Source organism: Oenanthe melanoleuca, chromosome 1, assembly GCF_029582105.1.
Source record: "Oenanthe melanoleuca isolate GR-GAL-2019-014 chromosome 1, OMel1.0, whole genome shotgun sequence".
In the NCBI taxonomy this organism is placed as follows: Eukaryota; Metazoa; Chordata; class Aves; order Passeriformes; family Muscicapidae; genus Oenanthe; species Oenanthe melanoleuca.
Window position 1 is genome coordinate 81,782,236 of NC_079333.1, and position 27,622 is coordinate 81,809,857.

At 40.3% G+C, this 27,622-nt stretch overlaps 1 protein-coding gene across 3 annotated transcripts in view; it reads right to left on the minus strand.

The window, feature by feature from the left end:
- The window catches only part of CRACDL (CRACD like), a 65,851-nt gene continuing 38,229 nt past the window's right edge, over positions 1 to 27,622 (minus strand). The window contains exons 3-11 of one of the 3 annotated variants that reach the window (XM_056492318.1): positions 27,407 to 27,572; positions 24,336 to 24,471; positions 23,802 to 23,966; positions 23,119 to 23,187; positions 19,746 to 19,979; positions 15,706 to 17,275; positions 6,104 to 6,303; positions 4,338 to 4,470; positions 1 to 3,461 (exon numbers count right to left, since the gene is read on the minus strand). In XM_056492318.1, the coding sequence (XP_056348293.1) occupies positions 3,319 to 3,461; positions 4,338 to 4,470; positions 6,104 to 6,303; positions 15,706 to 17,275; positions 19,746 to 19,979; positions 23,119 to 23,187; positions 23,802 to 23,966; positions 24,336 to 24,471; positions 27,407 to 27,572 (2,816 nt within the window). In that variant the 3' untranslated portion in view covers positions 1 to 3,318. Of the gene's footprint in view, positions 3,465 to 4,337; positions 4,471 to 6,103; positions 6,304 to 15,705; positions 17,276 to 19,745; positions 19,980 to 23,118; positions 23,188 to 23,801; positions 23,967 to 24,335; positions 24,472 to 27,406; positions 27,573 to 27,622 lie in introns of all 3 variants that reach the window. The other 2 variants (XM_056492250.1, XM_056492402.1) reach the window with 2 other exon arrangements.

The following is a 27,622-nucleotide window of genomic DNA, read 5'->3' on the forward strand; positions in this document are numbered from 1 at the left end:
TACAAAGCAAACATTTTGGCAAGTTTATTGTGCTCCTTGAGACTAAGACAGAATTAATAGCATTGCAAAATTACAGCAAGCTGCTTGCTACTCTGCTGCTGAATTTTTTCACTGGCAACAAGATTTTATGTTCCTCTTCATCTTGATAAAAAATGCAACAGTTTTTATTGTCAAAGGCAGCACTGTACAAAACACCATATTAAAGTAAAGACTGAAGGGATATTTTGGCCTTAAAAATTACATTTCACTATCCATTTAAAATCATTTAGTTGCATTTTTTTAACATAAATTACTAAACATTGGGAGGTAGCTGATTAGGGTAAATCAACTATTAAACTGCATAAATAATCATATTTAGGGGTTTTGTGCTGAAAGAAGCCTGATAGATGGTTTCATTTGCATTATGTGAGGCCCTTCACCACTGGGAAGGCACCTTGCTCATTAAACAGAAAGCCAAAAATGTCTCATGCAGTACTTCTGGAGCAGGAAACTTCTATTTTTCAAGTCCATTTTGTTGTTGTTCTTTGACTGTAATTCCAACTCTGTTAGTTTATGTGCATGAGTCATGAACAAAAGGTGAATTTTTACATTTTATTTCCCTGTTAGATGTTATATTCCACCAATATATATTGCAGCTGCCTGAGCAAAATGGATCAGCCTGAGTTAGTCATATTGCCTCTCAGCTGGAAATGTATAATGATGTCCTCAGGAAAGCTGATCAGATCTGAAAGGCTTTTCTGGTGGCATTGAGTGTGAAACATAACTCACTGTTCATACAAAGGAGAGAACTGTATTTTTATTTGCATCTTTCTAGTTCCACAAATGAGCCACTTCACCAAAGAAAAATACATGAGTTTTAAAACTATTTTCTGCCTACCTGCTGCAGGACACCTATAGCAAGTCCTACTTGCATGACCCTTTGTCTTAGAAATCTGGAGACAAAATAACACTTTGAGAAAATAAAAATTCCCCTGGCCGTCATATCAGAGGTTCAAGTAGCCAAGTGGCTTCTCTTACACAAAGGCCAGGGCCACTGCAGTGGTGGGAGACTATGAAGAAGACCACTGATTGCAATTAAATCTTGCAGTTTTGATTGTTGTAAACAGTGAGGGAATTGTAAGAAGACAGAATGTACCTCTAACTACATTTCCTGAAAACCTTTCAATGAGGCAGCAATAATTAGAGAGTACAGATTTGGTCTTTTTTAATATGTTATATTCCTTAAATAGAGAAACTGTGGTTTTTTTTCAAGATTGCTACAAAAGGTAATAGCATATCTTAATATTACACTTTATGCTAATTATTTATTTTAGAAATGGTGTTTTGAAAAGTGAGGGAGTTAACATGGCTTTTATTGTATCTCAAATATGTGTCTATTTCTACTGTAGGTCCCAGAATATTAATACCAAAAAAAAAAAAAAATCACTTGAGATTAAGGACTGTGCATTCTTACGGGGGAGAAGTGTGAAAGTTTTTTGCACAATCAACCTTCAGGCAACCATTTTTGGTGTGGATCTGTTTGACAGACAGCTGTCTTGTAACTTGTGATTTCAGCAGGTATCTCACACTGCCTTTGGTCACCTGCAGGAAGGAGAAAACCCTGGGACAGCTGGCAGAACCCTGTCTGGGTGGGGGCTGCTGACAGCTCTGTGATGGGCTGTAGCAGGTCTGTGCATGGCCCCATTCAGGACCCCAGCAGCCATGCAGGCTGACCCCAACAGCAGTGCAGGCTCACTGGCTCTGACAAACATTAAATTAGCTTTTCCTCCTCCTAGTTTTAACAATAAAAGCAACCTGACTGAAAACCTTTAACAGCATCTTGGATATTCATGTGCTCAACTCTCTATTTCTTTATTCATTACTAAATGCAGTTGTCATTACCAAGAGGGCTCAGGTTTTTCCTTCCTGCCTCTGAAGAGAAGATAAGATTTCAAAATTGCAAACACAGGTGCCAGAAAATCCTATGTTTCCTAAAGTCTTCCCACATTTTTCCAAGGAGAGTGTAATGTGATAATAAAAACAAAATCACTAACATAAACATAAATAAATCTAGGGATTTCAGTGCTAAGGTAGTACTTCACCCATGCATACACAAAATGAAATGCTTGTCTTAGCAGTGGGGTATCACAAGGCTTGTCCTTTGCTTCTGTAACTCATAGCGAGGTCATAAAATATGTTCAGAGGAGTTTCAGTCAATCAGCAGCAAATGATTTATCTTGTCAATCTTGTTAAACACGTGAAGGTGAAGAGCCTAGGAGACTTTATGAGTGGGAGTCACAAACTGGTGGGGGAGACTTCAGGCCAATGAGCATGAGGATGTTATATAAAGGTAGTCAAGTACAGACATGCTATCTGTATGTTACTGGTTTTTAATGAGAGGAATTAAGATTATGTGGGGGATGATATGTGAAGCTGGCGCTGTGATGAAATTCACAGTTTATCCCAGCATTTCAGTTTGAACTTTAGCTTTAGGATTTTCAGTTCTTAATTTTTAATTAAATTCATATTGACCACTGCTACTAATACTATCCTCCTGACTGGGAATGACGTTTCACAGGAAGGAAAGCCAGTTGCAGCCAGATGAATCTAGGTAGGAAAGCAACTATGAATGCATTGATGAGCTACCAACTGCAGTTCCATTTCCTTACTGCTTGCCCATTTGAAAGCACTGTGCAACCAAGGTTGCTCACAGAAAGAACTGAGGATTTTTTCTCATGGTCACACATAAATGTACATATTTGTGGCTCCCGAAATGCAACCCAACCCCAGAAACTGTACCACTAGCTTAGCTAGGCAAACCTGCAGCTCAAGCAACACATTTTAATGCACTACTCACTAGCAGTTGCTCAGGAATACCTCCACAGGCCTAATAGCTTTGGTAGAGAATGTCACGTGATTCCAGTGAAACACATCACAAGAATCAGGATGTAAGAGCACAATTTATAACTGTAAACAGAGAAAACCATAACAAACAGAATCTGCCAGCAACAACAGAAGTTCAGCAAAGTTTAGTAAAGATCCTGTTTGGATACAAACATCATTAAAAGCAGAAAATGCAGGAAATACATAAGGCAAAAGTTTTATTTTCCAAAGTGTAAGTATGTCCTTAGCATAATTTAAGTAATCCATTGCCATTGCAATTCTGATTGCTACAAAACCAAAGGTAAACTTTTTGACTGCACCTATTGCACGCTTTCTCCACAGCTGTATAATAAAGCCTTTCTGTATCAAGAGATTCTTCACTGTGATTAGCTGGTCTGTAGGAGTTCAGTTAAGTAGTTGACTTAATTATGAAAGATGCTACTTGTTTGCATCATTCTATTTTATGATCTGCGGCATATCATTCCAAGCTTGAGATTTCTTTTTGGCCAGCTCCATCCACAATGGCTGATCTGGAGCAGCATTACTGTCTTTCTTCAAGTGGCTTATTTCCTCCTTATCCACCAGTGCAGGTGATGGAGCTACTGTGAATAAAGCACATGGACATTTCACACTTGCTGTGTGACTAAACACCCTCTTTTATTAAACACTTCCTGTGCCTTGCCCTGTGGTAGAAAATATTTACATTTCACATGGAAGCTTTTTGTGCAATAATTTATTGAGGAAATTGCCATTCTGTGCTCTAAGTAATACAATTTTTTTCTCATCACTAATATCTTTTGATCTCTAAATTCACCAAAACTCAACATGATGACCTGGATTCCTTGCTGTGCCCCATGTTAACACACAGACCAAACAAGAATGAAAAGACTCTCATTAGCTAAAGAATTCACTTGTGAATTCCTCCTTTACTCAGCCCCACAACTCACAGGAATTTTATTACTTCAAAATTTATGCCCTTCTTTCAAATTTTAATTTACCAAAGAGATTTACGACAAACTCATTGTGGGAGGACTGATGGTCAGACAGTTTGTGATCGCACCATTCCTCAGCTTGCTGAGGAAGCCACATTTAAATTGAATGCTATTGTAAATATTTTTGTTTACATTTTACACTGAGATAGTGCATTTAGGCCTCTCTCCTGTGAAAGGGCCTGGAGTTCTTGATTCACATTTCTTTCAACACAAGCTTTTGGCTACCCCTTTTTCCTCTTTTGTTTGTAATCAAATTGGTCAAAAGAATATGAATAAATAAAACCTCAAATAAAATAATAAATAAATAAAATACCAAATAAAACCCCAGACATGAGTGCTAAGAAAACTCTTTGCCCTGGCTGATGTGGGGCTGAGGAAGAGATTAGGATCTAGCCCCTACTCCTTTTGCAGCACACTCAAGCAGGATTTCTTCTGACAAGGTTGTGAGATAACAGCCCACAGTTTGAGCATTTTGTTTCTTACCAGGGACATAATGTGACAATGAATTGGTTCTCAGCAGGGGCTTTGATTCAGGCTTTGTGTCTTTCCTCTGATCTTCAGAAGTGGTTTTAGGTGCCAAGTGTGAAGGTTTGGTCCACTGTTGCTTCACTGGCCCCTAGGCACAGAGAGGGATAAAATCCAAGTAATTCAGGGAGAATAAATTCAATTTGGACGAACACGAAATAGCAAAGTAGTGGATAGGGAGCCTGCCACAGTTCAGCAGACATTGGTCCCAATCCTCTCCCTTGAGCTGATACCTGTTCAGAAAGTTACAGTGTTTTCATGTAACATCCATGATACTCAATTTTACATATTAAAATTATCCCTCCATATCTCCTATTCATAATGGTATGAGTAGATAATTATAGTCTTCACTGCAAAATGTATTTCAAGTCTTTTGCACATCTCTACAAGCATACACAGGATTTGGAAACAGCCTCGTTCTCTCATGTTTTCCTTCCATCTCCCAAATTTTATGGGCTAGGGCACTGTATTTTTGGACAGTTGATGGTAAATGGATTTTTCATAAAAAAAAAGTCAAACACATCCTCCAACAGATTTTCTTGCCAGTATTAAAAACTACTCTGAAGTGATAGTGCCTGGTGCCATGTGGGAGAAAGAGAAAGTGGGAGTAGTACAGTGGCACCAAGCCTCACATGCTGCAGTCAGAAGCATCTTGGCATGTTTCTCTGCTAGCTGCTATAGGGAAATAAAATGCATGGCATGAATTTCAGAGATCATTGCCAGCTAAAATCTGGAGTTTCCTGTTCTGACATAGAAACTGTATTTTGGGATTGTGTTGGGCAGTACTGCAGTTCAGAAGTTGATCTAGACATCTTATTAGGTATTATTTCTTGTTAATCTAGCCACTGCTATTTTTCATCATCTAGAAATCATCTCTTATTCCAGGATGTTATACACCTGTCTGGGGTTCTAACAGTACCACCTGAAGCAAGAAAGTAGGTCATTTGCACTGGGAATGCCATACAGGTATAGAACACCTGCTCTCCTGAATTAGAGCAGAGTTCTTATTTGTGCAGGATGCACAACAGGCAGCAGTTTAGTGCTCTGGATCCATGCCATGCACTTCCACTGGCACAGCTGTGCCATCTGGGAAGATCATTTGCTACAGGTATCACCCTGTTTTACGTGGGATCTCTTAAGAGGCAGTGTCAGCCCATATTCCATGGCACCACATGGGCTTCTGAATTACCCATATAGAGGAAACCAGAATTTATATACTGGCACTCTTCGCAAGCACTTATTTTTATCCTATTTCACTTCCCAGGGCTCTAAAAATTGTTACCTAGAAGTTTCTGAGACCAAGCTGTTCATTCAGTGTTAAATCAGTCAGGAGGTATAAGAAGTTCAATTAAAGGCTGTGCTTAAAAGGATAGTTAGAGACAACATATTTCCTCTGCACTGAGGAGGATCGAAGACCACAGTTTAGCACTTCATTTTGGATATTTTAGGATGCAATACACATGTTAGATCTGGTAGGTACGCCAAGAAATTTTACACACATCACATAGTTCCAGGATTTCTTGGAGACACAAAATTACCTATCTGAACAATCAGAGAACTTTGAATCTGTGACACATTTATGAGAGCAATGTCTTTGTTAGTTACAGTTCCATGCATTAAGTATCTGTAATCATTATGGCATGACTGGTAGTAACACAGCAGTAGATCCAAAGAATACTACAGGAGGTGATAACAAAAGCATCACAAATTTGTACTGCAAGTACCTCTGTTTGTTCTTTTGCTTTATTCTGTTTCTCTGTATTTGACTTATTATCTGGAGCCACAAGCTTTTCTCTGTCGAGTTCCTTCTCCTGATGCACGCCCCTCTGCTTTTGCCTTGCAATGGAAATCCAGGCTGGCTCTGTAGGAGTGTCAGGATCTCTTCCAGCGTCTCCAGCAGCCACGGGGGAAGGCATGCTTTTATCTGTTGACAGATTATTTATGTACATGGTTATAGGAAAAAAAGTTGTAATCAGCTTCAGCTTATACTTTCTCAATATACTGATTGGTCCCAGGATATGAAACCAGCCTGAATAAATAGGAATTCTGTTTAGTTTGGTCTCTGGAGAGAAATTTTCCCCTGCTCACAGGTTTAAGTTATGATTCTACTGGTGAGAAACTTTGCATCTTAGTTCAGCTGGAGTTGCAGTGTCACTGCCCTCACATGAGGGAAGATGCAGAAACATGAATCAAACTTCACTAATCTACCCATTTCCTAAGGTCTGCCCTTTCTGCTCCCTCTTCCACAGTATCTTAGAGGCAAGCAGGAGAAAATTCAAAGGTGGACTGCAATGTTGCAATGGTAACCTTTTCCCTACTGTGGCTGCCCTCAGCTCCTGCTCTTTTGATGTCCATGCAGCAGCAGCCCATGCCTTAGTCTGGTTCCTGCCTTCCTTCCACCTCTTTAGGAACAGCACCCCACTCAGCTCCATGGAGTCTGCAGGTGTCATGGGTGCCTGTGCACAGCAGACTGTGATGTCTGAGCACACAGAAGTACTGCTAAAACCAGAGTGACTTTCTGGTCTTTTGATGTGAGGTTATGTTGACTTATCCCTGCTGATTCTGACCATGGTCTTCACTGAGGCCAGTAACTTCTGTTGTGGTCTACCAGAAATGAAACTTGAGCAACAAAAAAAAAGAATAAGACAATTTTTGGAGAAGAAAGTCAAAACTACTACCCTGCTGATCTCACAACTGCTACCCAAGGATGTGCAGAATCCAAGGTTATGGGAAAGAGAAATACCCTGTATTCAAATATTCTGAGAAGGGAAATCCTGTCTATTCACTGAACAGAACTCAGTCAAGAGAAGAACCTCAGCAGCTCCAGCAGCTCCATCTCCTAGGTTCTCCATTTTTTTACTCACAATGAAGACAAAATTGAGTTTCACAATGAATGGTAGAGCTTCTGTGTAGTTTAAATGAGGAACGAGAATAGGACTAACAACCTTAGACCCAAGAAGGTTGATTTCACCTTTCCCAGCCAGTTCTGGCCACCGATGCATCAAAATTTACAGAAGGCTCTTTCAGAGAAGAAGTTAAGCTTCTCGTCCTCAAATCATGTGTTCCTGCTCTTTGGAAAAGTTTGTTACTTAGTCAGCATCCTGTTCAGGGACCTGGGAGGAGGCAGACCCAGCCAGAAAGGATTACTGCCCTAGGGGATTCTGCTGATGGGACCCTGTGGAGCTGTCAGACAAATTTCTGGAGCTCTCTGGTCTAGTTTGGTGGAATGTGGCCCTGAAAAGGAAAGCAGGCAAACATCTCTGAGATGCCTCATGAAGGCATGGAAGATAAAAGGGATGATGCACTCCCAAGAGCTGGAGTCTGCCAACACAGGCATATTATGAAAGCCCACAAACTTGCTTTGCTCAGGGATTTTCTCAAATCATTTTTATACCTCACCAGAGAGAGAGTAGTTATTTGAACAAGAGAACATTATAAAGCCTGTGTCAGCTAAAAAATGAAAAAGAGAAAAAAACCCATGCTTTAGTGCCAAAGCAAGATGTTTTGCCAGCTGATGCTTGCATTTCCCTTCACATTCACCTCGTGGAATCTTGCAGGAAAACCTCTGGAAGAAACAACTCAGAAGTCCAGCTGTGCAAATGCAGCACAGATAAAACAGAGTCCCTGAACACTGAAGGAGCTTCCCTCTCTCTTGCACAGCATGTTACTCGAATTCTCTGCCTCCCACCTAACCCCTATCTTTGCATGACAACAGCTGTTCCTCTCATAATCTTTTTCCAGTCACTGTCTTTTTTTGCCTTCCACTGGCTCTCCTTGCTTAATTTTTATCTCATTTTACAAGATGATAAAGAATAAGGCTGGGAGAGATCTCAATAAGTCACATAGCCTATCCTTCAACTGCAAGGCAAGATCAACTGAAAGATCATTTTCATAGAAACTGTTTACTCACAAATATGTATCTAATTCCTATGGCACAGCTTTTTTTTTTTTTTCTTTTTTTTTCTTTTTTTTTTCCTATTTGGTAAGTTAAATCTTCCTTGCACTAATTTAAATCCTTAACTATTTCTCCTACACACTGTGGACACGAGCAGATTACTCATAGTCTCCTTGCAACAGGCTGTTATGCATTTGAAGACTTAGACCACATTTCCCTTATTTTTTAAACTTCTCTGATTAATCATATTCTCTAGATCACTCTTTCTTTTTTAGGCATTGTCCTAGTTTGGTCAAATCTCCTTCAAATATGATGGTCAGAACTGGCACTTGAGATGAAACAGTTAAGCTGTTAAGCAGTTAAGCTGACATGGAAAGACTACACCACTTCACCTGGAATGGTTTTCTGTACACTTCAGTCAGTGCCCCTTAACTTCCACAACTCTCCAAGATAACCACTAGCAAGTCAAAGCTCTTCTCTCAATATCTTAGGACAAACCTCATTAGGATCTTCATAGGTAAAAACAAACAGTCGAAATTATGTGATGTCTGCTAATGAATCTGCCATTACAATCCCTCCTTTGCTTGCAGCCATCTGCACTTTTTCAGGTGGTGGGCAATTTGGGAAGGACTTATTAGTGCATTGCCCAGTAAAACCAGGTGCAATGCTTCATCAGCTCCCAAAGCCGCAGCACGTGGATGATCTGTCACCACTAAAGGTGATGTCCCATGTTCCTCAGAGCTGAGGAGCAGCTCTCTGGCTGTAACAGCTGCAGACATACCACCACATGCATCCTCTTCCACCACCTCTTTACCTTCCTTCACCATCTGTAATATCTTGGAGCTCAAAAGCTCCAATGTCTTTATCCTGAAGGTCCTTTTCAATCCACCCACACTTTTTGATTATACTGGGAACCTGGCTTCTGCCTGGATGCTGCCAGTGATGTACATGTTAGTTGCTGTGATTCCAAATCCCCCTTTGTGTTTTGTCCCATTTTCCCTGCCACACCACAGGAGCTTTATCTAAATATCAAGGTTGCTCCTTCTCTGCTTCCACCACACAATCCACACTGACAAAATGAATGCTATGCCCAGGCTCTATTTACTCCACTACATGTAAGGGTCTTACTGCCACCTGTGCTTCCATTTCTCTGTCATCCTCATGAACTTAGGATTCATCCTGCTGTTATTTCACTGTGCATTGCCTGGCACAACAGGGTTCCCAGTCCTGCAGTGTTATGTCTGGAGGCTGGTATTAAAACAATGTTCTTCATAAGGCAGATGCTCTAATGAAGACACCAAGCACCTTTACTCTTCAGGCAATTCTTCCTGATGAGATGCCAGACATCCTAGTCATGCCAATTAGAAGGCAGCCAAACCAGAGCCAGGTATCATTCCACAAGAGATGGTATCCAAATGACCCTTTGATAGTAAGGAACAGAAGCTCTTTATCATAATCCTGAAGATTTTATATGTATTTGTACAGGCCAACTTAGGACACAGAGTAGAATCACCTACAGAAGATCAAGAACTGATCTGCTAAAGGGAGAGGCTTTATTGTATCTTTAAGCAATTACATTCTGCCCTTGTTCCTTTGAGAGTCTTCGCTGCAGAAAGCCAGACAGGCAGACAAGGCAGGGGGAGTGCCTTATCTTCAGGGGAAAAAAAAAAAAAAATCAGATGCAACCCACGCAGGATTTGCTACCACATCCATCAGCCAGAATTACTGTAAGGGGTAGAAGAGGCATATTTACTATTTATTATCTTTCCCATTGCCCAGAGGTCCTTTACATCTTCCCACCTCCAATTAGATAAGGTTTCTTGGCAGTATATATGCACCATTGTTTTAGCCAGAAGGAGGAAAGGTGGTGAAGTAATCCAGGAGATAGCATGGTGAAGAGAGCTGGCAGTTTAAGGTGACCTGAGACTGTCCTGTGAAGCTCTTGGTACCCTAAGGGACACAAAGAGGCAAAAAGCTTTCTCAGGAAGTGACTGTTCTCAAGGGAAGTGCTGCTCACACATCATTCTGGTTCATGACTGAACAAGCTCTGTCTTATCTAGTCATGGGATAGCCCATGTGCTTTTATGGTTCACCACGTGGCAAAGCACAGCATTTAAGGAACTGGGTAGCCAGAGTGGAACCAAAAGTACTCAAAAGGACGATTTTAATTCCTGCTTCTGCTGCATGTCACATGCACAGCAGCTGGCACAGAAAGTCCCAGCTGTTAAATACTACTCTTAGGGAGATAACAAAGAAGTACAAAATGCAAGCAGTGGCATCATCCATGCAAAGCTTAGTCAGTTTTGACAGACCACAGCCACCACAAATGCTCTGTGTTTCACTTCTCCTTTGTGGAAGCAGGGCTGAGCCTCTTCTTTCCATGTTACACTTGAGAGATTTTCAGAATAAAACTAAAATCTAAATAATATTCTTCATTTCATATTACAACATGTTATTTTAAACAATGTGCTATTCAACTCATTCCTTAATAACTTCATAAGCTAATAAAGGATATTGCTGGCAGCAATTTGTCTCTCATTCATTCACAGCTTTAACCTCGTGATTGGATCTTTTCCTGGTTTCCTTGGAACTGGCTTGGCCTCAGGCTTTTATGAAAGAGAGGAGCCCCTTCTTCCCCTTGGGTTATGTCACCAACAATGGAAAGATACTGGGTCAGAACTTGTCAAGCCAGTCTGTGCATAATGTCACCATGTATTAAAGCCAGAAATTAATGTAAGCTCCTGAGATCTTCTGCTGCCACTTGAAACCACACCCAGAGGCTGCTGAAGCCTTCCCTTCATGTCTTCCCCACAGCCAGCAAACACACATGGGTCAGTCACAAGGTCAGCTGTTCTTTCTGCATTCTTCACCACTTCCACAGCTTCCAGACCAAGCACTGAGGATAGCTCTGAAGCCAAGTGAACCATAGCCACCTTCTCAATTCCCTCCTGCAGATCAGAATCCCTCAAGCTCTCCTCCACTGAGTCTGAAAGCATCAGGGCTGGTTGCCTCAGTGGTTGTCTAGAGGAGGAAACTCCCCTGCTGCAACCCCATTTAATTCAGGTATCTGTTTCCCTTAGTATTTTACTAGAACAACTTCCTTTTTTATCTCAGACTAAAACTCTGATCTTATAGATGAAATTTCTTCTGCTTAAATACTGTGGAAATAAATGTATAAATTTCCCACTGATATATGGATATTATCCTGTAATGTGTGTCAGACTGGTTGTATGAACAGTAAGATGAAGATAATACACTAACGCACAAAAGGAACTGTGATTGATTTGTTATTGTGCACGGGTTTACACACACATGCAGAAAGTGAAAGATATACTTCATGTATTCAAGTGTATCTCTCTGTGTGTGCTGCTTATATGGATAAACACAGCAACATTTAACCATTACCCTGAGATTTAGGGATTAACTTTGTCTTTTTTAGAGATGGCCTCAGATTTCTTTAAATCTGAGACCTATTTTCTTTACATCTAAAAGCCTCTGTGCACACAAATTGTAGCAGAGGTTCTTTATGACATAGAAGTCTCATACTTGGAAATTTTATGCCTGCAAGGACTGCAAAGAGTGGTTATTCTTGCTGTACATGTGTGCAGGCAAAAGGTCAGAGCCAGAATTTAAAGTCTTTTGAAAGTCAAACCACTAACAGCAAGCAAAGCTAATTTATGGATTCCTGAGTGTTTTAAAAGCAAACATACTCAAAACTAATCCAAACAACTTTACACAGGGAGATAACATCCTTTGTATGTAAGTGTCATTGTTTTATAACACTGCTTATGCATGCATATTTAATTCCACACTGTTGCATCTTTGCTCATTTATAAAACTCCAGTTATTTTAAGAAGGGCTTTACAAATGCATATAGCATTTAGAATATCCTGGCCTACATATTTCCCTTTGTTTATTAAAGCACTACATGCATTCATCTCAGTATACACACCCAATTCCTTAATTTCAGACAAAGCTATTCTAAAGATCTGGTTATATATTTCTGACATTTCTTTCTTCTCTAAGCTGCTCTGAGAGGTATTTGACTTTCGATTGGATCTATACTACCGATGCCAGAAGAGTTTTTCTACACAAGAAAATGCTGTTTGCATCAAAGTCTATTTCACTGTTGGAAAACAGCCATGTTGCAAAATAGCCTGACACAACTGAGAAAGCAACTTCTTTTGGGGGAAAAAAAAGTGACAGCTTGTTTTTCAGCTGTAGCCAGGACAGCATTAAAGCAATGTCTTTTTGATGTAGAGAAAAACACTTCTCTTGTCATTCTAGAGCCTGTATTTTCCAGACAATACACACCAATTTCATACACCATAACATTCATCGTTCTTCCCTGAGCTCTTTTTCTCTTTTCAGAGGTTGTCTCCCCACCACAGCTCCTCAGTTGCTGATTTTTGTTTATCCTAATATGCAGATTCAGACAAGTGCTGCTTACGGTTTCGCTGTTGTAATAACCTGTTAGCATATGGTAATTATTTCTGCCCTTTACAGGATTTATAGCAAAGTGTCAACTCCAAACAACACAGCTTAACCTTTTAAATCTTGCAAGGACTTGTGCATTTAGCACCAGAGATTTAAAAATTACTTCTCCTGGGTTGACTAATTTCACACAGACATTAAAGAGTTTCCTTGCAGCCTGAGAGAGGTAAAGCAATCCCTCACTAGTTCCCCAGAAAGCTCTGGAGAGCAGGAGTGCTGCTTTCACCTGGTGTGGTAAGCCAGCATCCCATCAGCTCTCCTTTGGTACCAAGAGTGCTGAAAAGCTAAAATGTGAACTAAATGAAGCACATTGCTCCTGCTGACTTCAGTAACGCAGCAAACTGACTTTTCTGAAATGAGTGTACATGAGAAGGGAACTGCATCCCCTTGTATCACCATCTCACAGCTTGTCTTCTTGTTCAGCACACAGAATTAATTCCTAACGCAGTGGGAAGAAACTCTCTGATAGCATAAATTGTCTCCTGATGGTGACCACAGCTCTTTGAAAAGGCTGATGAACTCAAGGGCCAGGAGAGGGCTGGGTGGGTGTAAGGAAAGGAGTGTCCAGGCAGATCTGGAGGCCAGACATGCCTGATAAGACACAGATGATCCATGAGGGGCTGTATTGATTGTGTTTATCAGATTTCTCCTATTTGCAGTTGCAAAGATAAGGTCCTGACTCATTGAGCTGAGGGAAACTTTTCAAAGAGCTTTAAATGATGTCTGGGCAGGGCTGTTACCCTGCTTGGTCCTCATTGCATCCCATGATTCTCCTATGCCTCACAGAGGGACATAATTTTGAGGTCACTGTCCAATTTTTCCCAATAAAGCTGGTGTAGTTCCAAGGCACTCAAAGGAGGTGGGCACACCTCATTCACCCATGACTTCAGGTGGCCAGGTCAGGCTGATGTGGCAACTTAGCACAAGGAGGTGGTTGGTCAGGTGTCTAAAGAAGGCGGTAGATAAGGAAGAAAACTAAATGCCATCACAGATCAATCTGAACCATCATTTTAAACAACCTCAGGCTGTACAGACTTGGTGTAAGACTCTCAGGAGGAGGAAAACAGAGCAGGATTTCTTAACCCTGTTCCAAACTCCAGCATCTCTATCAGGGAGACCAAGGCACAACTCTCACCGACAGTTCCTATTTTGCAGAGAGCAGACCTGCGTCTCAGGGCAGTCTCCTTCATCCTAGGGCTGAGTACACAGGAGAAGCCTGAAGGAGAAATGTGCTCTCTGGCTTAATTTCTTCCCCCTCTTCCTTCTCCAGCACTCATTGTCTTTCACTGCAGGAAGATATTCCAGTCCATCTGCAGGCACTCTGGGACTCAGCAATAGGATGTGTGTCATAATGGGCTGTGTGAGGGAGCTTTGGTTCTACCACTGCCCTCTTCCACACCCTGCCAGAACAACCTGCTATGCTCTCTTCTCCTCTCTTGCCCCACTATGATCCTCCCCAAAATCTCAGTCCATCAGAGATGTGAGCATCACTACAAATAATCAACTAATCAAGGCAGCACAGAGAGGAAAATGCCTTTAAAGCGAGTGTTTGGATTGTATACATATCTATATATTTATACAGATACACCCTGCCTTGCCTGCAGGTTGTGGGGAGGCTCTGGCTGGATGGCTTGTGGGGACCACATCCAGCTGTGGATCTCAATGAATCCCCTCCTTTATGATGGTAGGGAGAACAGGAAAGTGAAGGTGGTCAAAGTCCTGCAAAAATGTTTGTGATGCTGCAGCAGAGGACAACTGGAATCAGATGTCACTCAGAGAATCAGCAAATTGCCTCTGGGGCTAGGAAGAGACTTTTGTCACCCTAGAGGACAAGTGGCCTCCCATGCCCTAAGATGATCTTCTGTTTTGGTGTTTCCCTACTCCAAAGCTCAGAGCCTGACCCCAATCAGAGAAGAGCAACCTGATGGGGGGAAGCTCTGCAATGACACAGAGACAGCCTATTATTTGCTTGGCCAGCATCTTCTCACATTCTTAACATCAAACCTATGCCCAGACAAGTCCAGGACAGGGAAGACTTTTCTTCCACATATCAGAAGACCTAAAGATTCATTTTTTCCCCTCTTGGCTGTTCTCTGGAGAGCAGAGGTCTCCTGCTAGAACTGCTTGAGTGTGCTTCAAGTAACTTGTTTACTTTCATTGCAAAGACCTCAGACAGTAGTGCCACTTCCAGTCTTTTCTGTTCTCTGCCTGTGGCCCATAGTCTCCAGAGGTCTGACTTTTTTTCTTTTTTTTTTTTAATATCTCTAACCCAATTATATAATACAGAGAACAGGGTGAAATATAACAATCTGCAGTAGACATGATTTTGTGGTCTCTCCTAGCTTTAAACTCCAGGAAGCTGCAGGGTTGTTAATTTTTGTTTTAAAAAAGAATGAGTAATGATAAAGATAGATAAATGAATAAGAAAAGCTCACAGGAGGCAATAAATAAATGGTATATTTACCATGGCAGGCAGCAACAGGGCCTCACTGCATTTGTGCCTCAATGCCATGGTGAAAAAGAAGGTCTACAAGTCTGAGTCACTCATCCTGCACAGGGCACCTCATTTAATATTTGGTCTTGGATTTTGAATTGCCATGCAGCAGCTCTAAATGCGGACACTTAGTGGCTTGCTATTTTGTTTTCCAATATGTGTTAGTGTACTTTTTTTTTTGAGTGTCACTTTGAACATCCTTTAAGCAATACCCTGAAATTCAAAAATCAGAGGTAAAAATATCTTATTCTCTCTGCTGTTTCTTCCCTGCTGTCTTTCTGACAATCTTTTCAGCAAGAGAAAATAAGGGAGCAACACCACTGAAGGCAGAGCCATCAGTTCAGACTCACCAGGCAGACACAATAGTGCTTCCTCATGCTATCTCACAGGTAAGGTCACTCTTTGCAAGTGAAGGTAACTTTATAAAATTATGGGAGTCTTACCAGGCACTTTACAAGAAGTTGACTGTTTCTCCAAGTCTCTATCTTCACTTCTGGATTCAGGTGAGTGAATAGCTTTGTCCTGCTTCTCCTTGCTTGCAGCAGTGTTTGGAATGGTTATGCTTTGCAACACTGGCTTTTTAGGCAATGGAGGTTTGCTACTAAGCTGTTCAGAGGACTTTGCTTTGGGTTTGATCTTTTCATTTAAAGAATCACCAGTATTTGTATTGGCTCTTTTTCTGATCTCGGCCTTATCACCTCTTAGAAAGAAAGTCAATCCCTCATTTTCTAAATAAAATTCTGCACTGTATCTTTTAATCCCTTTTGATTCTGGTGGTGAGTTGTCTCCATAGTTCAAGGACAGTGAGGTGGACCTAAGTTTCACTTGAAAAGGACTTTTATCTTTACAATTTGGCTGATTCTGAGATACCACTGAAGAACTGCTTGGCATTGGTAGTGCATCAACAGCTGGGGAAACATAACTGGGCAAAATTTCTGTAGCTTGGCCTGTGTTCTCAGAGTAGGACTCTGGCAGCAAAGTCTCCTTTGTGCTGCTGCTTTTTTCCTCATCCATATCTGGTCCCTTCTGGAAGTTGTCTTGCCGCTTCTCATTTCTTGAGGAGACCTTTGCTTTGGACAGGAAGAATCCAGTATTTAATGGAGTTTCCAACTCTGATCTTTCTGGGAAATACAGGCTTCTGGTGCTTGGTCTCTCCCGTGCAGAGGAAACAGAAAACTTTTTGAAGGCATTGAGTTCACTGACTGCCTTTTCAGCTTTCTTTCCCAATGGTTCCTCCTTGTGGACCAGTGACTGGCTCTTCTCCTTATCAGAAGGAGCTGCCTCCTGTGCAGTCTTTATTTTCTCTAGAGAGAAGCAAGTTGATGATCCCATCTCCATTGAAGAAGCAGAATGTGAAACATGGAATGAGTCTGTGGGCTGGGAAGAACCCATGAAAAATTCCTTGCTGGACTCTGACGATAGAGTAAACTCTTTTTTTGCCCCTTTAGTACAGGGCATTTCCACAGGTACCTGATCATCCTTCTGTTTATTTTCTTCTGACCTTCCCGAGCAAACAACACTACTCTTAGTAATTGAAATATTTTCTTCAGAAGGCAATTTGTTTAATGGAAACACAGTAGGCAACTCCTTATTTTCTTGATTTACAACATTTGACACATCCCCAGACAATAAAACCAGTGTTTCTGAGGAATCTTCTTGCTTTTGTACTTCTCTGCCTGAACTGGAAGAAGTTTCAGAGTCTTTGCCCTCTGACAGCAATGAGGGCTCAGACTCCTGACATGTCATTTCCAGTGTTGGTTGGCAGTCCTCTGGCTTATTCTCTGGTAGCAGGATTTCCTGTCCAACAGCAGACTCGGAAGCAGGCTGAGTCATCACAGGTCTCAAAGCAGGGGGGAAGTCCTCAGGCATTCTGGGTTTTGGCCAGGAAGCCACATTCTGCGTTGCAGCTGTGCTGCATGGCAGTTCTTGATTGCTGGGCTTGAATACAGCATCATCCTCTTCTTCTTCCTCTGGGGTACAGCTCAAATCAGTCAGAGATTCAGACTGGGTCTTCTGTAAAAAAGCAATTCAGAAAGTTCAGTCATTATGTACAGCTTCACTTTTTTTCTTATTCATCATTACATTTACAGCTGAAGTCATAGAGAGGAAGGCAATACTTCAGCCTCCAGTGCTGAGCTTGCAGTTTCCTTAACCTACAGACTGGATGCTTTTTTAAATTAAGCAGATCCTGGAATAATGCATTTAACAAATATAAAAGCAATGTGTGACATTTCTTTATGCACAACTAGTACTTTCATGGCTTTGTAGATGGGAAGTCTACCAGAACAATGGCCATTGGACTGTCCTTGGCAATTGATTCTCCAGAGCATACTGTCTATGTTGTGCTGCTCTTTGGCAAAAAGCAACACTTGAAAGAGAAAAATCTGTCTCTTTGTATTTTACTACTCCATAATAGCATTAAAAATAAAACAACCCATTCTTCTTGAAGCATGACTCTGAAGAGGAGAGGGTACATAGAAGCAAGAGCAAAAGTCTAACAAATCCATCTGGTTATGACACTCCATTCCAGCTGAGTATTTGCCCCATATGGCAGTCTTGTGTCTAATCCCACTGTCATACAGCATTACAGCCTTGCCTCCTTCGTGTAAAAGTCTTCTTTTTCTTTCAAGAGTTAAACGATTTATAAAAGTTTATAAATTCATACTTAGTTAAAAAGTTGGCAAATTAATATATAGTTATCTGTGAGGTCTTGCGATTAAACTTGATATGAGGACTGGCTAAATACACAGGATTATTTGAAAACACAGTACTGAGCTGCTGAACATGCCTTTTCATATGGTGCCTGTATTAGCTCACTGTTTCACCATAGTTTGTTGGGTAAATATATACTTTGGATGTAGGCCCTAATTCTAAGAACACAATGACTGCACTTAAAAGATATTTTAGGGTGCCTACGACTTCTTGTTTTGCAAATGCAATTACCACAAAAAACCCCAGCTGCAATGCCACCTGCATTCACAATCCATATACACGGGAACATAAAAGCAGAAGATACCAGTTAGCCTGAAGCAAGGTGTGCAGGCAGAGCTGGGCAAGGAAATTTTAAAAATTGTATTATCAAAACATGTGAACACTCTCCATGGGAATCAAGAAGGGTTCAGTCACCTGGCAGTTTATAGAGACTCTGGACAAAGCAATCGTATTTTAGCAACCATGTTAGAATGGAAGAGAAGGATTGATCGGTGAATTACTGCTTTATGTGTTTTTCTAAATAACTGGCCTCATCATTGTGCTGCTCACAGCGGTGCTCTACCGAGCTGAAAGGTCACTCACAGATTTGGAGAAATACAGAATATCAGCTAGTAATATTTTGAGACAGAGGGAATAATATTTCTGATAATAAACAAGCCAAATTAATGGTTTTGTGATATTTAAAACACTGAAAAGCCCATGAACAATAAAGTAAAATATTGCAGTAAAAGCTGAAAACTTTAGTGCTGAAAGAGAGAGAGAAAAAGAGAGAAAGAGAGAAAGAGAGAGAGAGAGAGAGAGAAAAAGAGAGAGAGAGAGAGAGAAAGAGAGAAAGAGAGAGAGAAAGAAAGAGAGAGAGAAAGAGAGAGAAAGAAAGAAAAAGAAAGAAAGAAAGAGAAAGAAAGAAAGAAAGAAAGAAAGAAAGAAAGAAAGAAAGAAAGAAAGAAAGAAAGAAAGAAAGAAAGAAAGAGAAAGAAAGAAAGAAAGAAAGAAAAAGAAAAGAAAAACTAAGCTTCACAAAATATGACAAGGATCAGATAAACGGTGTTTAGAAGGATGGTTTAGAAAAAAAGATTTTTTTAAAAATACTATACGCTTTTTAATAGCCTTTTTTAAATAGTATGCACTTTCATTTTTATTGTGGGTTCGTTCATTTTTTTCTGTTTAAGACTTACTTTAAATCTCTATATGGCATGTAAAGGATTTACAGGTTTTGGGTTAGAAAGAGGTCTGAATTTAGAACAGTCTAAATGTATAGAATTTGGCTCCAATTAACAGGCCAAAACTTACTCTTTCTGTACTTTTTGAAATTATAAGACAAGTTATATTTTGGAAGTTAAAACAGTTCCCCCATGTGTAGTCTCCCAAAGACTCAAGATTTTACAGTATTTTCCAGATTAGGACAAGTACACAAGTTCATCATATCACTTAAAAAACTCTTTTAAATAAGAAATGCAGCAGTCAGTCCAACTTCTGCATCACAAACAGGATACTAAATTGTATTGCACAGTGAATTTAAGAAGAAACTGTTGCATAAACCACTGCATCAAAAGCTAGCAGGTAAACTCGTAAATATTTAATATTAATAAATATAAAAATATTTAAACTGCTCCTAGTGTCTACTTCAGATACTTCTCAGACAACAGCTATTAAACCCAATGAAATATCTATGCAGCAAACTGACTTTATCATGTCTGAGTTTGAAGTGTAAAGTTCAGTAAGAACTTTCTGGGTTTATGTCAAAAGTGACACTGTTTGTTTTCACATGTACCTGAGAAAATTTTCTCATTCTACTGGATCTCTGGTTCCGGGGTTTTATTAAAAGCTTGTGCTTAGCAGCAGAATTATCCAGGAAAGCCGAAAGCTCAGGTGGAGTGTCAAAATTGGCTGTAGGGGAGATGGTACTGTCAGATGATGTCCGGGGAGACTCAGTGCTGGTACTTCCATGCCTAGTGAACAGCTGTCCGTCTGTAGAGCGAGATCTAGATGAGGAACCCAATGTAATCTGAAAAAATGAAAAAAATCCCCAAATGGACAATCCAACAAAGAAACAAAGACACAAAAAATAACAATTCTACAAATAAGTAGCCATATTTATTACCATTTTAAGTTTGCCTCTCTTTCTTTTTGATATTTCTTTAAAATACATTGCATTTCCTAATGTTGCATGTGATCTACTGGTGCTAGCAATTCTGCATTTTTAGCTGCTTGAATATTATGATATACTGTCCAGTGGGAAGGAGCAAATCCCATCTAACTGGAAGATCTAAAGCACACAAATGCATGGCCAGCATGTTTTAGAAGACAGGTTTATGAAGAGTACTCAGTTATAGAACCTAAAGGGCAATTTTCCTTTCTGGGTCTGTCCTCCAGCATCTTTGTCTAGGCTCCTACCCACAGTTGTTTCCTGCTGAGCATCTTTAGCTTCCTATATGTCAACAGGCCCTTTCCAACTCTTCAATACCCTCCCAAAGACAAAATAATTAAGAATTAGTGGCAGTGACACTTAAGTCAGCTTGTGTGTTTAGCTCATGTACTTATATCTGCATTTACTGGAAATGTAAAGTTTCATTAGTAGACTATTCTGGGGAAGGAAGTGATGGACAATTCCTGCTAGAGGCCAACATCCCACCCAGAAATAGCTCCTGAATGCTGCAAGGGGTGTCATATATTCATTAAGCTGGGATTCAGCTTGCCTGTGAGCTTCACCAAAAACTACCTTAGTTCCAGGGATGATGCAAAAAAAAACACTGGAAAATTTATTAAAAATTACTTGAAAAAGGGTTTCTTCTTTCTCTCAGATTTAGTTTTGCAAATAGGCAAAATGATATTTCCAAACTATCTGTCTCAGCATTAACAAGACCTCTGACAACTCATGACAGGACTCCCTTTGTAAGCTTGAAATTCTGGTACATTTCTTTGGAGGAGATTTCTTCCTTTGTCACTTTTTCTTCTGTGGGCATTCTTTATTTTCTTCTGGAAGTGGTATTTTACTAAGGAGGTTAGATAGGAGAAGGGCAGGGCAGGTTGGTGTTCATTTTATTTTAGGAGGGGAAAAAGCATCGGCATTTTCTGCAAGTAGAATTCTGCAATATGCACTGCAACCCAAAGACACTCTGTAGTGTAGTGTAGTGAGGGCCTGCTACAGCTTGCTCAACAGCCAGGAGAAAACTCCCATTGATTTTAGCAGAGGCCGGATCCACACCTTCTAATCATACTTTCTACTTAAGAAAAAGCAGGTAGCTCAGACATGCTGAATAATGGATGCTCTCGTTAATTTTAACTCTACAGTATCTGCAGTCCAGTAGTCAGACATGACTAATGTACAACAAACGATGGGTGGCTGCATTATACATTAATACCTAACAGTGAATACATTGACATTTCTGCTCCATGATAAAGACACAGCACATGTTCTCTTTCAAAGCACGTCATTATTTCCCTGCCTTTCTTCTGGCTTCTGCTTTTCCTTGAAAACTTTGCAAGTCTTCTCCTTGGCAGTGCTCATTGTTGGCCATTACACTGGAAAATCCAAAATCTGGTTTCTTACTTAAATTTCAGCAGCTTTAGTGAATACCAACTCTGAACCGGCTGCAGAAGTTGTTTGTCCCACAAAGTCTGGCTTTGACAAAGCCTACTGGAGAAAGGAACAGCTAGCAGAACCCTTTCTCCAAATCTCATGTGCACAAGGCTCAGTCAGCCTTCAGCTGGTCATGCTGGGTGGCACAAGGTGGGGGGCCAGGAGGAAACCCCATCCCCAAAGCCCAGTCAGGAGAGTTGTGATTCCTTTCTTCAGTCCAGAAAAGCTGCCAAGATGCAGCAAGGTGTCACTGCTGCCCAAAACTTCAGGACTGGGTTGTGCAAAATTCCTCAGCCCTGTGAACTGGTCTCCTCTGACTTCTAGAAGCAGGGCTAATTTCTCTGAAATGCCAGGTAGTAGATCCTGTGGTTTGGGATGGAGCTGCATTCTGGCTGCACTCTCAAACTGGCATGAGATGAAGAGAACTCTGAGCTAAATGACAGGGCGTGTGGAAGTGTGTAGTCACTGCCACGACTCAGGAGTCAGCAAGTGAGTCACAAAGTAATGTTAATGGAACAGCAGAGAGACATAAATCCTCTTTCAGCAAACATGCATCTGGACTGGGCACAATTACAGTGAGCCCATAACAGCTTTCAAGAAATACTTCCTTAATGAGTTCTGTTTTATTTTAAAAATATTAATATTGCACTGCATATAAGGAGTTTTTTCAACAGCTTCATGTGGAATCTAAGAAGTAAGGCCAGAAATCTTTGAAGCTGCAGCTGCAGCTGGTCCTGAAATACATTTTGCATAATTACCAAGAAATGGTCAGCTCAGGACTAGTTTCTCTATTTCATTTCTGCAATTTCCCTCCACCCCTCCTCCTATTTCTAGAAAATGCTCTTCCCTCTACCCCCTGTGTTGTTTCCACGATGACTCCAGCTGTGGACAACTAAAAGGGACTCTTCAGAGCTTTTGAAAACAGCCCTTTAATCAACCAGAATGGCTGGCTGCTGATTGAAGAAAGCCATCCATGTGCCTATACTTGAGTTCTAAAAAACATCACTTCAGCAAAATTCATAGCCAGAATCTGACTGAAGGCTGAACTCAGACTCCTCAGCAACAATGTCAGCCACTATCACCAGGCAAACACTTTCTGTGTCAGTGTAAAGTACTTTGCAATTAAAGCAGGATCTGGGCAGATTTCAGAGGATCTAGACCTTGTTTCCATCTCTTCAATAAGCTTTCTCCTTTATCCTATGCATGTAACTCAAGCAGCCTTTACTGCAATTTCCCATCTTTGAAAAAACAGACACTGTGTCTGTCAGTGTCTAAATCTGATTGCTTGTGCTCGAAGATTAAAACATGTCTATAAAGTTTGCTAAAGGTTATGAGTTTTTCTAGAGACATTAATTATTATCAATTTGCATCAGAATTATGTTGATAAATTATAATAGTTTTTTACATTAGACAAAATATTAAAACAGCACACAGACAGGCAGGCAATTACATGCATACAAAGTTGTTTTTTGCAGCAGATAGGCAACAAAATAATATTTTTATATTTATTTTTAAAATTATCATGGGTAATTACTTGTCCCTTAATACATTTGGCAGAAGTTACCTGTTCTTCTTCTTCACTGCCTGTTCCAGCTAAACTCAAAGAGCTAAGGTGCTTGTGAGAGTCAGAGAACTGTGGGATGGAATGAGGAAGAGATTCAGTAAAAGATGACAAACAAGGTGGATATAATCGCAGAAACCATCTACACAAAGTGCACAAAGGTACTGACAGTGTAAGTTATTCTTCTCTATAGTCTTAGGGATTAGCAAGGGCACTGCAAACATCAAGTGTAAGACGTGCAGATAAAGAATGAAATAATGTCTAACAAAACTATAATTTAAAAAAATATTATTTCATGTTTCTTTTTCCAATGACAACTTAGAAGAACATTAGAGAGTTCTCTTATCAACACACTCAAGGTGGAATACAGATATTTTCAGCCTTTTTTTTATGCCTGGCAGCTCTTTGTAGTCTCTATAAAAAACACAGCATTCCCATGCACACGTACAATCACATACTTTTCTTCCTAGTTTGGCATTTTCTGCTGTGATATTTATGTTTTAACAGGAACACAGATTCTAAGTAGCTGTTTACAGAGAGAATGTGTTTTCCCAGTTTGAGTAAGGTATTTCTGAATTGCTCAAAGGTAAAACAGGGATACATAAAACCAATACTTTATTCTACCATCCACATATAGGTAGAACAAGTCATTAAACACTTATTTTTGTCAATCTGGAACTACTCACTCTTGTTCTCATGCCTGAGTTTAGGCTTTCATGAAGCAAAGACATTTCTGGAGGGCTTCTGGGTAATCCATCATCTTCAGAACTGGTCCCAGCATCCTCTGTTCGCTTTGCATGAAGTCCAAATGGAGGCGGAGGTCCCAATTTCATGGTAGGCTGGAGTTTCAGCTGCAGCGTGGCATAAAATACATTAGCTTATGATAGTGATGGAGGATTCCCCAGGACATTTTTTCTAGCTAAGGTCAATGAGTTATCATTCTTTTAACTTCACAAGTGAATGATCCAGGGCCCAGGACATCTGACTTTACACATTCTCTTAGGGAGCCAAATAAACTACCCATTTTTCAGCTATTATTTATGTAGAACCAAGACAGGAAACTGCTGTCTAATTAACAAATGCAACATTTGATGTAAACTGCAGACAGATATTACTGACTAATCAAGCGTTCAACTAAAATTACTATTAAAAAAAAAATCAAGCCTGGAAAGACATTCCACCTTTTGCATTTGAAAAAAAAAATATGTTGTGTAAATTACCTGTAAAGCTCTAATCCGATCAGAAACATTTTCTTGAGAAAACACTCTTACTGGCCTTGCAGGCTCTTGCCCAGTCTCAAGGATGAAAATGCTATCATGTGACAAAGCTCTGCTTCCCATAATGCCTTTATGTGTCCTAGAATAATATAACAAACGAGTGACAACATGCACACTTCTTTGGCCATTTCTCTTAACTCAAGTGGTCTATTGAATGTGGAATGGGAGACAGGGATTCACAGCATACATCAAAAACAAGATTCCACACTTCTCCATGAATAAAGCCATTCAGGGTAAACTAAGTAACACCTTTAAAAACAAACAAAAAATAATTTTAAACACTGTTATCTGTCATGTTAACAAACTGAATCAAGGTGAAAGACCCCAGAAGATGAGGTATGTCTTATGGAAAAAGCTACTGCCCCTGGGGTGGAAGCCAGCAGCTGGGTGGTGTCACAGAGCCACAAGCAAGCCCAGCTGAAAAATGGAGTTCACATAAATGAATCTGTACTGAGACTTCTCGCTAATGTAAGAACATGTCTTGCAAATGAGTGACCATTACCATAGGAAGAGTAAGTCCCTTTTACTATCTAAAAGTGGTACAGCATTTAATATATCTCTGCCATAGAGATCATTAGCAGAAACATTTCAGGCAATGTAGTCCTCACATGGAATCGTTTGCATAAATCCTTAAAATATGCTGTGCTCTATATCAAGATCCCTCAGATTTTCTCTTATGAGCCTGTGGGAAACATTTTTGCATGGACAATCTCTGTGGTCTAGTTAGAGGAAGTGGGAGATGCTTTGTGGGCAGTTTCTCTCATATTCTGTTTCCTACTTCTGATGCATGTGTTACGTAACTTCTTTTGGAAATGATGCATGTGGGATACGAGCACCTTGCTCTCTTTATGAGAATGGTAGAGGAGGCCCACAGATGGACAGCTAGCTGCTAGGAGGTTTCTTGTGCTCATTTTCCTCAGCTTAGCTCGTAGCCTGACTGAGTAGGGAGAAGAACCATGTGCATATAGCATTTTTTGTAAGAGTATCTTTTTCAAATTTTTAAAATCAAGGAGCTATGAAATGGTAAATGAGTGCAGAATAGAGAATTGTTCAGGTTTATGTATCTATCAAGTTAATTGAGCAGAAAAGATAAAAGAACTGTATTTCTGGATCCTAGATACTGTGGTGGAGACATTGAAGACAAACATAAACAATCATGGCAGACAGTAACATTTTCCGCATAGTGGCTGCTATAAATATTTTTGATAAAACAATAGCAGTAAAGAGTTGATCTACATTCTTGCTCCAGAAGGAAGGAAAGCCTGCTACTTCTGCTTAATGCATTAGAGACATTAGAAGAGCAATTTATCTAAGTGCAAATGTGATCTCTGCAATGCTTCCAAGGTCAGACAGATTTACAGCAATTTGCAGAGTAGGTGCCAGTCAAGGCTGCAGTGGTGCCACACGTATCAATATTCAACAGGGGCAGCAGCCACACAGGCAGTGTCATTGCATAGGCACATTTACCCCAGCATTCCATCCTCATTTCCTCTTTCTAGCAGATGTATCCCTCTCAGACACATAATAGAGGTATCCTACATGTCTCCTCAGATTAAGTGTGTTCAAATTAATTTTCCTTCCTTTTAAATAATTTCCTGGTCTTTGTCTGTCTAACTAAATATCAAGAAACAATAATGCAAAAATCCTGTGCGTTACAGCACAGGAATATGGCCAAAACAGCTAGTGATGGCACCCACTCAGACATGACCTCGTTAAACCATACATGGGGGAAAGAAAATCTCACCATCCACATCTTGTAAATAAGTTGTCAAACAACAGCACTATATACCACCTGGTGCTGCCAGCCCAAAACTCCAAGGGCTTCAGGCTGGACTTACTAACATTACTGTTGCCAATGCCATGAAAGCAAAAAGAAAAAACCAAACCACAAAGAAAAAAAAAAAAAAGTTAATTGTTAATAATTTATTTTGGTTGTTTGGCGCTGCCTGGTGGCCACATCGAGTAATGTCATTTTAAATGGCCGGGATGGTTTCCTTTCCCATCCCTGGGCACAGCAGCACCCCTTGCTTGAGGACCAGGAAGCTTGTTCTGAGAGGTACAACATCCACCAATGCAAAGACTTCCTTTTTGTTACCCAAGGGGCTCTTCAGTCCACCTCTCCATCCAGAGACATATCTGAATGTTTGGACCGGGTTTCTCATGGTTACTTTTCATAGTGGGTAACATTTTTGAAATGTCTGGATGAAGACGAGATTTTCAGAGGCACAGGATGAGACTCATCTGGTCTATCTTCAGACATCAGATGTACACTGGATGTGGCTATCCCCAGGATCCTGTTTACATTCAGTGGGGAGATATAGGCACTTCCAGAGCCTATTTCAGGCATAAGTATGACACAATCTGTTAGTAATGCTGACTGCACCCTGATTGTAAAAGGCAGCTGGTAATTAACTATCCCTGTCCATGGCAGAGATTGGAACTGGATGATCTCTAAAGACCCTTCCAACTCAAACCATTCTATGAGTCTGTGGTTCTATAACTCAAATGCAGACATTTTTCCTTTGGTCAGATGAACTCCATGTATACAGAGGGAAAAACGGCTTCAGAGCCTCTGGATTCTGCTGATTTCTGTTGCAGTCATCCCACTACTCCTTCCTTTTTAACAAACCTTGCCATAAATGGTTAGTTATCTAAATTTCTCTAACAATCCTTAGTAGTTACATTTTAGGGGCATAAGACAATCTTGGTAGGATATAAACTGATTATCTAATTTATTTTTGAAGATGGGAATTACATTATTTTGAAATTATAACCCAAGGCGTATTCATGATTAAATTAAAGGTTTTTTTCATTAATATTTCTTGCTACACCCCATCCAATTCCCTTCTGATTTGCCTTGCATCAAACATTTTGATTCGTACTTTCCTAGGAAAAGCAACTATTTGAAAATACAGCACTATGAACAAGGGGAGGAGGCAATTTTGGTGTGCCTTTAATCTACAAGCATTGTATCAATTTTGTATTTGTTTACCAGACAGAGTCCAAAGACTTACTCAAGTTCATCTTCAGAATCATAACTAATGCGAGTGTCATGAGAGGCTGCCACATCACTCGTTGACTGGCACAACTTCAGACTGCTGCTCACAGAAGATGGTGTCTCTTTCCTTTTCTTTTTGCCAAAAAACTTTTTGAAAGATTTGAACTTTGATTTTTTCTTTCCTGAGTGAAGAAACATACAGAAGATGTAACCAGCAGCATGTGCAAATTTT